Genomic DNA, 13,757 nt, shown 5'->3' on the forward strand with positions numbered 1-13,757 from the left:
TAACAGCCAATTTGGCAGAAAAATAAAAGCGAATGGTATTTAAAGCTGCAAAGAAGGCAAAAGGATACAGCTATAGAAGGACAGTTGACAGGTGGCCAACAGAGTAAAGCATAGTAGAAATGTGGCTTTGAATATCGATTTTTTTTCAATGTATATTAGAACAAAAGAACCTTGAAAATAATGTTGCAACATCGCATGGTTTTGTGGAGTTGACATTAAACAGGAAGAAAAGGTTGATATAGTTAAATATTTCTATTCTGTGCTTGGGGAAAAAGACAAATGTTGCAAGCAGATTGCATGATGATGAAATACTTTTCCACAGTTCTTAAGCAAATATCAGTCCAATAGCTGCTATGAATGTGGGTTTGCTTTAAAGCAGATAGAGAGCTAGTTGAATATTTCCCAATTAACACTGATAGGAGGAATAGGTTTGAACATTAAAAATCTTCCAAAGTTTAAAAAGGTCTAAATGAGATGGTTCAGTTACACAATGTGGATCTCGGAGAAGTAATGGAATATTTGTATATACAGGTTCACTTACTGGCTTAATCAAGTGTAAGCATGGGTTTATGGAAGATAAATCTCATCAAGTCAACTTGTTGGGTTTTTTTCTGTGATTCAAAATTCAGTTAATAATGATTTTAAGTACTTTGCAGACTTTTGCCAGCGTCTTGCGTAGGACATGATTACACGTGGCAAAAGCCTTGCTGTAACTATATCTAGGTCAATAAAAGGTTTTGTTGACTTTGGTTCATGTCTAAATGTGAGAAAGTGGTACCTGTGCCAGCAGAAACACTGCTGCTAAGGGCATATGCTCTGGCTCTGCAAGGGGACTCTTCTGATCTGACTCTTCTGGCACAGAGATCCTATCTTAGGGAAGAGTCCTGTGTGAGGCTGATTCAGTATTACCTGATGTTCTGGCTAATAAAACTAGATATGCTTCAAAATCGAGGTTGTATATACTAAATAGTATGTGGCTGACTACCTAGCAGATCTAACTTGCCATATTTTAAATAGAAAATCATTATCAGCTGGGAATATTTCTAAAGGGATTATAGTCCTTGCCACTTCAGTAGTTATATCAACCCGAGAAAACTGCCCACAAACTAAGTCCTGACAAAGTTTGTCAGCTAGAGGTATGTGGTAAAGAGAGGTTATCTTGGATCTGAGTGCCAAGATGGACTGGACATAAGCAAATGTGATTTATGTCACCAGGATGAGATGCAAGTCTCTACACCTTGAAAGAGTATAGGCACTAAAATGTAGCTCCTTTCTAGGAAACAGTGACTATATATAATCTCCAAAAATCATGGGAATAAAACAGATGGGTCTAAAAAAGTTATGTGAATATCAGCTCACTTGGCAAAAAAGATAATTTTCTGGGTTTGGCTACAAGGAAATACTGAGAACACCTACAATTTCTACATTAGGCTAGTATTTGGCACAACTGTAATTCCTCTCTGAATACTGTGTGCATGTTTGATGCCAGTAATTGAGGAAACATATTGAAAAAGTTGGGAAGAACAGCCTCAGGAATTAAAAAAATGAAAGACATGCTTTATATCGGAGACTCAGGAAATGAGATCTACTTGATTTTCTTTTTGGTAAGTTAGTAGGAAAACTTGATCAGTACGTACATAAATGAAACACGTACTTTATAAAGCTTTCTGAGCTTCAGAGGTAAAACAGGATTTACTTGCATGGTCTTTACAAAAGACAGTTCCAACACAGTTGTAGCTGTGTGGGAATGTGGTATAAATACAGAAGGAGCTTTTGTTTCCTTTCAAAATTGTAGTGATAGTGCATTTTATTCATGTTAGAAAAGGCAGCAATATCATGCTTCAAAATAAGGCAACATTTCTTGACGTAATGCCACTGAAACTGATACTTAAGCCTAACATAATGCTGAGTCTGCCTTTTCAAACCAGACCCAAAAAAGAACAATTCCGAGTCATCCACTGACAGTCTACAGGATTGGTGCCTTTGGAAAATAGAGCGCCAACACTAACACGGAGTTACCCTCCTGTAGTGCTACAGCCTGAATAGTAGGACCTGAAACAAAGTTGACCTCTAGATGAACCTCACAGCTAAACTCTATCCATTATTAGTATCTTCAAATTACTAAAATCTGTCTTACCATTAGCGTTAATTATTAGTACCTGATCATTAACAAATATGTATGCTCACTAGTGAAAGATGTAGCTTAGACAGAATATAATCAGTAGTGAGGATGAAATACTGTGAGAACACATCCAACTTTCCTTGTTTAGCCTTGCTCAAGGCTGAGAACCCAAGTGTTTGACCTTGTTAGAAACTCCCTTGGTTCTCCCCCCCCAAGCCCCGCCAGGCTTTGGGTGGAATCCAACAGGAGGATGAAACCAGATGTTTCTGCTCAAAACAAAGATGCCAGTTATTCTGGCTTGCTGATTTTTGGGTATATAAGGCTGGATCCGCTTGCAGCAACTTTGGATGCCTCACCTATGGATGGACACATTGCATAGGACTTCCCACTTGCAGGGAAAGGTAGATCGTCACTGCAACCGGGGCTCCCCAGCGACTGCGGGTCTGGATGTCGGTAACGTATGCAAGTGGTGGTGTATCTTTCTTAATCGCTATTCTCCCCGTCGTGTAGTAATGATTAGGTGCACTGCCTTGCTTAGCTGTATGTAGTAATAAGTAAGTGTACTATTCTGTATTTTTCTTACTGTTTTCTGTAGTACTTAGTTATATCCTTTGATTATTAACAGTAAAATCAGCCTACTCTTTTCACTCTGGTGTCTTGAGATTAATTAGCATCTCGATCAGCAGAACACCTCCCCATTAAACCCTTTTTTCTCTGTTTAGCACATGGATCTTTTCCACTCTAGTGAATCAGTTTAATCAACCTGACAACTCGAGATATTTTGGCAAGTAAATAAAATCTTTGTCTAGCAGGGGCAGTTGAATTATCTATATAAATAATAAGCATGACTTCATCCTTTCAAACTTTTCCAGAAAGAGATTTTTAGATGTGTCTGCAAAATGAGCAATTAAGTTAAACAACAGGGAGGAGAGCTCTTTCCTGGAAAAAAAACCTGTCTAGTCCTGTACCAGTTGGCAGAGTACACCTAAAACTCTGCATCAGTAAACACAGTCTTATATTTGGGCTGACTCTTGCCTCTGAATAAAAGGTGGCTTTAACAGTTGAATAATCTCATTATGCACATCCAGGCCTGTGCCTGCTGTCGTGGCCAAATATTCATGTGTGCTCTTCCTAAGTCTAGAGGGGTGTAAACACTTCCCCATACCTACGAAAAAGCTTGTCGGAAACCTCACTGCTTAAGAATCTGCATTCTAAAAATACCAGATTCTCACTCTGAAATTTTCCAGCTTGGGCAACTCTAAAGTTCCAACACCATGCCCAGACGTGCAGATCGTGAGCATTTCAAATAAATTGCAAAGTTTTATGCAACTAAATTTATCATTGTAAAATGCCTAGGGATGTCCAGACAGGAATACTGACAGGAGGACGAAGTGGAGATACCAGATTTAGACTACAAAACACAACAGACGACAGCCATTGGATCATCAGATGATGTCACAACTTGGTAGTATGCCACTGTTATTCCTGGTATTTTATCACGGTGACATCTGGACAGATCAGGCACCGCCGTGCCGGGTGCTCACCCGTGCGGTACAGCCGCCGCGCGGTCCCCTCACAAAGGCCGCCCTTGCCCTGACGACCAGCGTGACGCGACGTGACGCCTCACGGCCGAAGGCACGTCACGGCAGTGACGTCACGTGGGGCGACAAGGCGAATCGTGCGCTGGGGCCACCAAAGAAAGCGCCATCCAGGGCCCCCTTCCCCCGCCGCCGCGGTGAGGGAGCGCCCACAGCGCCGCCAAGCCCCCCGCCCCCCCCCTCCCCCTCGGCACTTCCGCCTCCGCAGCCTCCCGGTAACCCGACCAGGGCCGCCCGCCGTTAGGACCCCGCCCGGGGCTGCCCTCCGCGCTGCCTGACCCCCGCCCGTCGGGAAGCGTCGCTCGCCAAGCCGACCGGAGCCGCGGCCACGGCGCGCTTAGAAGGCGTCGCCCTGTCTATCGCGCCTGGGCGTCGCGGGGCGGGCGTCGCGGGCTCGGTCGGGGCGGTGCTGTCGGTCAGGCAGCGTCGCGGGCGGCCCGGTAGGGAGCGCGGCGGGCGCCGTGAGGGGAGAGGAGCGAGGGGGCCTCGCGCGCCGGGGAGGGGGCCGCGGCGGGCGGAGGAGTTGGCGCTCCCCGGGACGCCGGGCCGATGTCCGCACCGGGCGGAGGTAGCGGGCCTGAGGCGGCGGGGGGGAGCAGCGGGGCCACCAGCCGCTTGGGGAGGGCGGGGGCGCCGGGCGGCCCGGAGGGTGGGGCGGCGCCGCGGTGTGTGGGGAAGAGGGCCCGCGGGAGGCGGTGGGAGGGCGCAGGGGCCTGCCGGAGGCGGGGGCCGTGAGGCGGCGCGGGGAGAGGGTTCCTCGGGGTTGAGGCGTCCCGGGGCAGAGGGGGCCGTGAGGGTGAGGAGAAGGAAGGGCTAGGGTGAGGGTGCCCGCAGGGCACGGGGAGGCGGTGGCAGTGAGAGGGGCAGGTGGCTGTTTTTCTCAGGCTTGCGATGCGAGCGGGGAAGGCAGAGCCCGAGGAGGCGGCTGGGCTGTTGGAGCGTCTACAGGCGTCTACGCGGATTGACATGTGTAGGGGCGTCCTGCGGAAAGCCAAGAGGGTTGTGAGGGTTGTTCGCTAAGACGTCTTGCTCCGCGTATATTTAATGACTTGTCTCTAGGCCTCTTTTTCCCAATGAAAAGCGTGTTGCTGCAGATCTGACAGCAAAACGCTTTCTCCGACATGTATGGAATCGAAAGTAAAACTGCCCGGCTGGTTAGGCAGGCCTGCCTTCTCTGCCAGTGGTAGGGGGGCCTTCTTTCTCTGCACAGTAATTTCCTGTCTTGCTCTGTGTCTTATCTTTCAAAACTTGCGGCTAAGTTTATTTTCTTCTGATTGACCACGGTATTTTTCTTATGTTCCTTCCCTTTAAGATAAACCTTAATTGCATTTCGATTCCTGGAACTTTTAATTTTCTAGTAGTGTGATTTCTAACAACGGAGAAGTTTGTTGCTTTTTGAGGTTTTTCAGCTAGTCAGAAGTGAGATATCTTGCCTACATTCTTTATCTCTGTTATCTGTTTTGTAATAGAGTAGGTGCATACAGGAATGTTTGTGTGATCAATTTAATTTCCAGTGGCATTAAAAAAGAACATGAAAAATCTCAATATGCTTAGTTTAATAAAGCTGTATTTTTTTCCCCCCCATACTTGTGTTTGCCAGGATTGAGATTCTGCTTCCATGGTACTGCAGTCTGTGACAATAGGCTGTTTTTATTGATTTGAGAGGTTTTAAGTGTATCAGGCCAAGGTCAGGATGTTTATCCTTTTATTCAGAATGGTGCTAGATTAACAATGCTCAATACCTTTTATGAATCTTTGGTTTCCTTGAGAGTACGTACATAGATGCTTTCTCTTAAATGTTGCCTGTGTATTTTAAGACCTGTTTCTTAAGGTTCTGAGCCTAGAGTATCATGAACCCAGTTCCATAAGTTTTTCAAATTCTGAGATCAGTATGAAAAAAACTTAAGTAGAAATTCAGATACAATAAAAAATTTCTGAACTAAGATTAAGGTAGGTCAAATAGTGAAAAAATAAGAGAAATAGTTTCATCTGGAAGAGTAGCAGCTATAAGTGATGAAACTAAGAAGATAGAGTGTTAAAGCGTCTATATGTCACAGAAATGGATTGCTGAGAGTCCAAAAGCATATGGAACACTTGTCTAGTATCTTGTTTTCTCTGTCCTTGCTAATTTTTAGCTGTGAGTGGCAGTTCTTCCTATCTAATGGCTTATGAAGTTCATGTCATTATCTTGCCTTTTCATCAGTACATTCACATAAACATTAGGTATTAAATAGAAGTTCTCTTAATGATTAAGTTTCTCTTGATGTTTTCTTACCATTCCCTTAATCTGGACCAAACTGTGTATCTTCAGCCTTCTTCCCTGTAGAAACGAGACCCAGGCGAGACTGCTGCGTGTCTCTTTCCCATTTTATTCTGCTTCCCACAACTCCTGAACTTTTCATCCAGTTTCGAACAAATTAGGCAGATGTTTTGAAAGTATAAATGTTCTACAGATCTTGTGATAACTGGCAGCCCAAGAAAAGTAACAAGGTCTAAATTAACATTCTTGCGAAGGGAAGGGCGATAGCACACGCTCGCGGACAGTTCTGTTTTGTCCAGGCTGTTAGCAGACACTGTGCTGAGTGCTGAGTCGCTCTGTGTGTAGCTTGGAGGCAGCAACTGCACCAACTGCCTGCTGCCATCAGTGGTTGGTTGACACAAATGAGCTGGCAGTGCAATCAGAAGGGTTTGTGAGATAAGGAGCTGTGTACATAGCAGGTAGTGAGGAGTATTGTAACATAAGTATTCTGTGATGCAGGACAGAAATCTATTACAGACTAGATTGTTGGGGTTATTTTGGTCACCAGTGTTCATGGGAAGAAGCAGATAATACGGCCTTGTGGTTGAAATCACAATGTACCCTATTATGCTTCATGCCTTTTCTTTTTATCCCATCTTCTCTGTTTTATACAACCAAATGTCAGGTACGTTTTTCAAACAGAATTCAGAGTTCCTAAAATTAGTGAGAGTTTGAGTAGATTGTGGTAAATGACCATGTTGTTAAAAGTTATGTGTGTAGCTGGATTTTTTTTTTTTCCCCAAACTGTAATTGAATTACCCTACTAACAACAGGTGGGGAACAAAGATAAAAGCTGGAGTATTGGAATTGTGACATACCATTCCAGCACTTCTTTAATCAAACAACCCCTTTTTCCCCAATGTAGAGGATTTGCATCTCCCACATGGATCTGTGAGGAACAGGTCCTGCTTAACTGGCCTACGGAGACAGAAAAATTAGTTCAGGCCTTTAATATGAAGACGTTTGGGGGACAGCTTGGCTGTTTGGGTTTTGTTGATTCTCCCCCCCCCCCCCCCCCCTGGTTAAGTACTGGTTTCATAATACTGTTTTCAGATAATGTATATCAGTGTTTCTGAAATCTGTTACTTCTGAGATACTGAACTGTGAAACCTTTTAGTTGTAGACATGCATTAGGGAGCCAAATTTGCTAGTACTTGTTTAAGCAATGCTGATTTGATTGGTCTCACTTCCATAAATCAGTGTCAGAAACATTTCTTCGTTGGTGCTGTTGCCAGTTGCTGTCAAAGAGGTCAAGTCCTAAATAGGTTCTCAGTTGGTAAGTTGTCTCTGCCCATATCTGAATATACTGTGAATTTTTGCAAACAATTTTTTCTTCAGGAGACCTGGACGAACATATTAAAAATTGTAATGTAGTGTTCCGTATGGGATAGTGAGTATATGAATCTGTCATTTTGTTTGGCAGGTGGGGGCAGGAATGGGGAATACTTAGAAACAGAGATTTTCTTTAGTGTGATGTCTTATTTATAAATATCTTTCAAAATAGTTAAAAATAATACTGTGAGCACTCTACATTAGATTGGAGTGCAAGAGTCTCATTATGCACTTTGTTGAGTAGATGCAGGAAATATGTGAATTTAGCATATTTTCATCATCCAGTCTGAATAAAATGTTAGAAGGGCAAAAGTAGGGGTGGTAATTGTGAATCAAACTGGTATTACTAATAAAAACTAAGTGATGGTTCTTTAGGAGGTATATTACATACAATCATGTCCTGCCTATATATGCACTTAACTTGAAGCATGTAAATATGTGAAAATTATTTTTTTGTTTTAAGAAATTAATTTAGCCTGAAGTAAATAAGGCTTAGGTGGTTCCATTTTCCTTTTTCAGTCCTGTCTGGCCTTATCTGATCCTGGACATGAGTCTGCAGAATGCCCTTGCATTAAGGCCAGCTGCATTCTAGACTGTAGTAACAAGAGTTGCCCAGCAGGTTGAGGAAGATGAGTCTTCCCCTCTATCTGGTACTTAGAAAACCACATCTGGACACCACATCCAGTTGTGGATTCTCAGTTCCAAGAAAGGCATTGTCATGCTGGAGCAAGTCCACTGGAGGGCCCCCAAGATCATTAGGGGGTTGGAGGACATGATACCTGAAGAGAAACTGGGAGAACTGGGGTTCTTAATCTGTAAGAAGAGAGGGGGAAGTCTTATTACTGTCTACAACAACCTAACCGGAGACTACAGAAAAGATGGAGCTGGGTTCTTCTCAAAGCTTTCATGTGCAACATGAAAACAAACAGACACAGGATGGGCTATAGCAAATTCTAGGATGGTATGGAAAAGCTTTTTCGCAGTGTGGTTATTCAGGTACTGGAACGGGGGCCCAGAGGTGGCCAATGCATCTCTGTCCTTGGAGGTATTAAAACCTTAGCTAGCCAAGTCCCTGATCTCATTGGACCTGCTTTGAGCAAGGGGCTGAACTAGGTGACCTCCACAGTTTCCTTCTGATCTAAATAATTCTGTGATTCTACCCTTTCTTGTTCAATATATGTTATCTTTTGTATGTTTAGCCAAATGAAACTAAATCTTAGAGGGCTAGAAACTGCAAAGATGCTAAAGCACCTGCAAGTCCCCAGAAAAACATCAGTTGAGTAGAAAGAGATACAAATTGGAGCCTTTGATACCTCTTCATAATTGTAGCCTTTCTGCTATTATTTCCATTTGTTCTGTTGTCAGAAGGTTTGTGTGTGTATCTTAGTCAGCACAGCACGCTCTTCCAGCTGGTACTTGTGCTCTGCAGAAGACTGCTCAAGATGACTGGGGAAATCTTGGGAGGGGTGAGGAAGGAGGGGAGCAAGATGATGTCTTGTCACAATGAGGACAGTCAGGCATTGGAGCAGGTTGGCCAGAGGGGGTGTGCAATCTCCTTCCTTGGCAGTTTTCAAGTCTGGAGCCTAGAGCACTCTTGTCTGACCTCATAGCTGACCCTGCTTTGAGCAGGAGGTTGAACCACTTGAGGTCCCATCTAACCTGCATTATCCTATGATCCTAAGTAGAGGCAGTGGAAGGGAGAGTATTGTTAGGAGATGTGTAGAAAGGTCAGTGAGGCACAGGTACATGACGATGAATCAAATATTTATTTTTAAGTTGGGGGGACTTTGCTTTCATCAGTCTTGGATTTTTTTCAGATGGACTTCTTTTTATGTTCCCAGATCTTGTATTCCTAGGGTTGTAGAAACTTCAAATGCTTCAACTTCACGAGTCATGCTGAAGACAACTTTGCAGTGTAACACTATAACAAAATGATTACTTTTTACCTGTTAGTTCCACTCCTTAGTTCGAGAAAACTTACTTAAACCTGTGTTTTATTCTGAGTCAGGCATTTGTGAATTATCTTACTTAAGAACGAAATGAGTCTGGGTGGGCTGTGGAAGTGACTAGTATATGAACAACAGTTAAAAATACTTATTTTCCTGTGATTTTACAGACTTGCCTGGTTAACACAATGCCAGCTGAGCGCAAAAAGTCAGCAAATATGGAAGAAAAAGAATCTCCGTTAAATAATAAAGAAAAAGAATTTAGTGAAAGACGACCAGTGAGCACCAGGGAGAAGCCAAAAGAGGATGTTAAGGTTGGTGTGAAGAGAGAGACTTTAAAGGTTCCTGAAGATAAAAAGAAAAAACTGGAAGAGGATAAAAGAAAAAAGGAAGACAAGGAGCGGAAGAAAAAAGAAGAGGATAAAGTAAAGGCAGAAGAAGAGCAAAAGAAGAAAGAAGAAGAAGAAAAAAAGAAACTTGAAGAAGAAGAGAAAAAGAAACAAGAGGAGGAAGAGAAAAAGAAACAAGAAGAAGCAGCTGCTCAACTGAAGTAAGTTGTCTTTTAATGGTTTCATTGTGTCAAATGGCTGTAGTCCTGCTATCAGGATTGTAGGCAGAATTATAAAAGATGAACTGTTTGAGTTACTTATAGGTTGTATGTAGTGTTGTAGACACTACCTGTGTTGTAGACACTAGCCATGTAAAATTTGCTGAGTGTGCTTTATGACTTCTACATAGTTTTGAGTTTTCACCTCTAACCTCTGTTACTTTAGTCTCTAATATAGGTTTTTGACAGTGTTCTCCATGCGATGACCACATAAGGCACAATTATAGTTGAATAGAGAAGCACAGTTTTTTAAGATGGGAGAAGTGTTAGTATCATAAAATTGGGAATATAGCCTCTAACAGGTCCACAGACCATAACAGGAACATCCCTACTGTGTGGGATGGCTGTAATTTCTTTTAATCAGTCATAGACACTTGATACCTCGATGGCGAACACAGAATGTAACCTGGTGGTTTAATATGTGATATTACAAAGACAGTGTTTCTTAGTACATTATCAAAAGGTACTACAGTGTTGAAGATAGCATCCTTAGATCAATAAAGCCAAGATTCCGGACATTCTTGTTTGAAATATGCCACTTTCTAAAACTGAGGCAATGTCATAGCTGAGTTCTAGCTGGGACAGATGTATTTCAACTACTAAAATTTTTCTGTGTACTTCCAGTAGTCTGGGAATAAAAGGTTGCCCTTATCTGTGTAACACAGTAACCTTTGAAAGGTTGTTGTCCTCTTCTGGAAGAACTTCATCTCCATCTGGAGTAAATGGAGTTCTGTGTTTATATTTTCAAAGTCTCTTGGGATTAATATGTTCTGCATAGAAGTATTTGAGAAATTTCATTTTGTAACAAGTAGTACTTGCCTTTTGCAGCAAAAAAATTAAACAGTTTATGAAGCAGATGCTTTGGCTTTCTAGGATTAACTTGTTAAATATTTAAATATTATTTTAATATTAAGGGAAAATTAGGTCTAGAACTACTGGAGGGTTTCCAACTATGACTTTTTCTTCCTTTGAACTGTTAACCTGAAAGTAAGGTTCTGTAATGAAAATGACTAATTTTTATTTCTCTTAGAGAAAAAGAGGAAGCACATCAACTCCATCAGGAGGCTTGGGAGCGCCATCAGGCAAGGAAAGAGCTTCGCAGCAAAAACCAGAATGCACCAGACAATCGCCCTGAGGAAAACTTCTTCAGCAGACTGGATTCCAGTCTGAAGAAGAACACAGCTTTTGTTAAGAAGCTAAAAACCATTACAGAGCAACAAAGGGACTCCTTGTCTCATGACTTCAATAGCCTGAATTTAAGCAAATACATTGCAGAAGCAGTAGCTTCTATTGTGGAAGCCAAACTGAAAATATCAGATGTGAACTGCGCCGTGCACTTGTGTTCCCTCTTTCACCAGCGCTATGCTGATTTTGCTCCTTCGTTACTTCAGGCTTGGAAAAAACATTTTGAAGCAAGGAAAGAAGAGAAGACTTCCAACATTACCAAGTTAAGAACTGATCTGCGTTTCATTGCAGAATTGACAATAGTTGGGATTTTCACTGACAAGGAAGGTCTGTCTTTAATCTATGAGCAGCTTAAAAATATTATTAACGCTGATCGAGAATCCCACAGTCATGTTTCTGTGGTTATGAGCTTTTGTCGGCACTGTGGAGATGACATTGCTGGTTTGGTACCAAGGAAAGTAAAAACTGTTGCAGAGAAGTTTAACTTGAGCTTTCCTCCTAGTGAGATAATTAGCCCAGAGAAGCAACAGCCCTTCCAGAATTTGTTGAAGGAATACTTTACGTCTTTGACCAAACACCTGAAAAGGGACCACAGGGAGCTACAAAATATTGAAAGACAAAACAGGTGACACTTGAATGTTGCTTTTTATTTATGGAGAAAGAAATAGATTATTTATGAAGTGCCTGTATTTGTTGCAGTATTTGTGAACAAAGTCTGTTAGTGGTGCATAGAAGATAAGTGTATTCTGCAATATATCTAAAAAAGTTCTAAATTTGCTCTGAATACTTCAAAAGAGAAAAACAGAGAGACTCTTTGAATGGAAATGGAGCTTGACCTTTAGCTTTAATTCTCTAAACTCTATTAGTTTGGTGATACTCCCTTAGCAGCTTGAGAGTAATGTTTCTTTCCCAGCTGGTACTGTCCTTTTCCAATTGGCACAATTTGATTTCTGCCTTTCCACCCACAAGTACCTAATGGAGCATATGCCACAATGGCTTTGGCTTGTTTACTTTTTTAGTGTACTAGTGTGGAAGAAAAATTAGGTTAGACTGAAGTGTAAGGGATACCTTGTTAATGTGGGCAAATTTTATATATTAAAATGTTGGAGGGTATAGACAATTTGGTTCAAATCCTTTTTGAATGTCTGTGTGAAATACCAGTATCGAAGGGTATGAATATACACACCTTTGAGATCTGAGTAATTTAGTTTCCTCTGTGATAGCATTGTTCAATAACTGTTTGCTCTTCTTTAAAGCATCCTTAGTTGTCATTATTGGAACCAGCCTAAACCCAACTGCTGGTCTTGAAACATGGTCATTCTTAAATCCTTTTGGAAGTGTTCCAGGCAGATAGAAATGAATATGTTATGGTGTAGGCACAGGTTTCAACTAAAAGGCTGAACATCAGTCCAGAGTCAAGTGTATGCTTGGAATACATTAAAATTTGATGTTCCCAAACCAAGGCTTTAAACTTGGATCCATTGTGCTGATGGGTATTGTGCTGCAGTCCTATCTGGTCTCAGTCAGCTAAGTTGTATTTCACAGGACTGTAAACTGACTTTTGAGCTGCTATTAATTCTACAAGTACCTTATTACTTTAAAGTGTGTTACTGGCTTAGTTGTTATTTTTTTTTTAGTTAATGAATATAAACTTTTATACTTTCTCAATTATAATTGGTTCTGGGCACATTGGTTCTGGCTGGGATTTCAATGAGTGAGTGTTATAAAGTCTGTATGATAGGAAATAAAGTGAAAAAAAAAATATCCAAGAGAGATGAAGAATGTTAAGAAATCATGAAGAAAGAACGTAGGTGATCTGGGCGAGGGAACTACACTTAAATGTGTACTTGCACAGCTGGATAAAAATGGCTGGATAGAGCCCTGAGCAGCCTGGCCAGATCTCATCATTGAGCCTGCTTTGAGTAGATGAGGCTAGAGACCTCTTTATGCACCTTATCAGAGTTATCCCTATGATCTTGGGTGCAAAGCTTTGTTTTGGGGAAGGAATGTGAAGAACTATTGTTTAACACTGGATTAAGATAATTCTACTACTTATCCCTATCCGAACTTTAAGGTGTTTATTTTAACTGCTTAATAAAAATTGGGGAGTAAGTTTTGTTAAAGAAACAAGACATCAGAAAATTTTTCTGCCTAATTTCATTTGCTTACAACATGACTATAACGAAGATGCTTGGCATTTGCATGTGATCAAAGTGCAGACAGAAACTTGCCTAGTAAGAAGTCTGGGAGTACTATAGAAATCTTCCTAAACTGTGGATTTGGGGAGAGTGATTGTGTGGTTGGTTGGTTGCTTTTTTTGGGGTTGATTGGTTTGTTTGGTTTTGTTTGCTTGTTTTAAAAAAAAGCAATAATCCTATTGGAAAAAACAGTCCTCTGTGTAATTGAAACTTGATCCACTTTGCTGATAGCAACAGCTTTTATTCCCACTGTTATTCCAGAACCAATGAAGTGAACAGGGAGTGAACTGTTCCCTCTTGTGCATCAGCAATGATATATGTTTAGGTTATGATATTCTGTCAGGTAAATCCTGTTGAATTTATCTGTGTCAGGAGAGTGACTGTGAAATAACTCAAGCTGTACAGATTGGCTGAGTTAATTGAAAATTAATATGCTGACCTTAACAGTGCTGTAATACTGTGTTACCTGC

General features: G+C 41.5%; 1 protein-coding gene across 8 annotated transcripts in view; it reads left to right on the top strand.

Moving 5' to 3' along the window:
- The first annotated feature begins 3,838 nt into the window (after positions 1-3,838).
- UPF2 (UPF2 regulator of nonsense mediated mRNA decay) overlaps positions 3,839-13,757 on the top strand; it is a 65,906-nt gene continuing 55,987 nt past the window's right edge. Inside the window, exons 1-3 of one of the 8 annotated variants that reach the window (XM_074828012.1) lie at positions 3,839-3,857; positions 9,468-9,847; positions 10,935-11,714. In XM_074828012.1, the coding sequence (XP_074684113.1) occupies positions 9,486-9,847; positions 10,935-11,714 (1,142 nt within the window). In that variant the 5' untranslated portion in view covers positions 3,839-3,857; positions 9,468-9,485. Of the gene's footprint in view, positions 3,858-4,006; positions 4,289-4,452; positions 4,517-4,602; positions 6,645-7,186; positions 7,296-9,467; positions 9,848-10,934; positions 11,715-13,757 lie in introns of those variants that run through there. The other 7 variants (XM_074828008.1, XM_074828013.1, XM_074828011.1 and 4 more) reach the window with 7 other exon arrangements.

The sequence above is a fragment of the Strix aluco genome, chromosome 5 (genome assembly GCF_031877795.1).
Source record: "Strix aluco isolate bStrAlu1 chromosome 5, bStrAlu1.hap1, whole genome shotgun sequence".
Classification (NCBI taxonomy): Eukaryota; Metazoa; Chordata; class Aves; order Strigiformes; family Strigidae; genus Strix; species Strix aluco.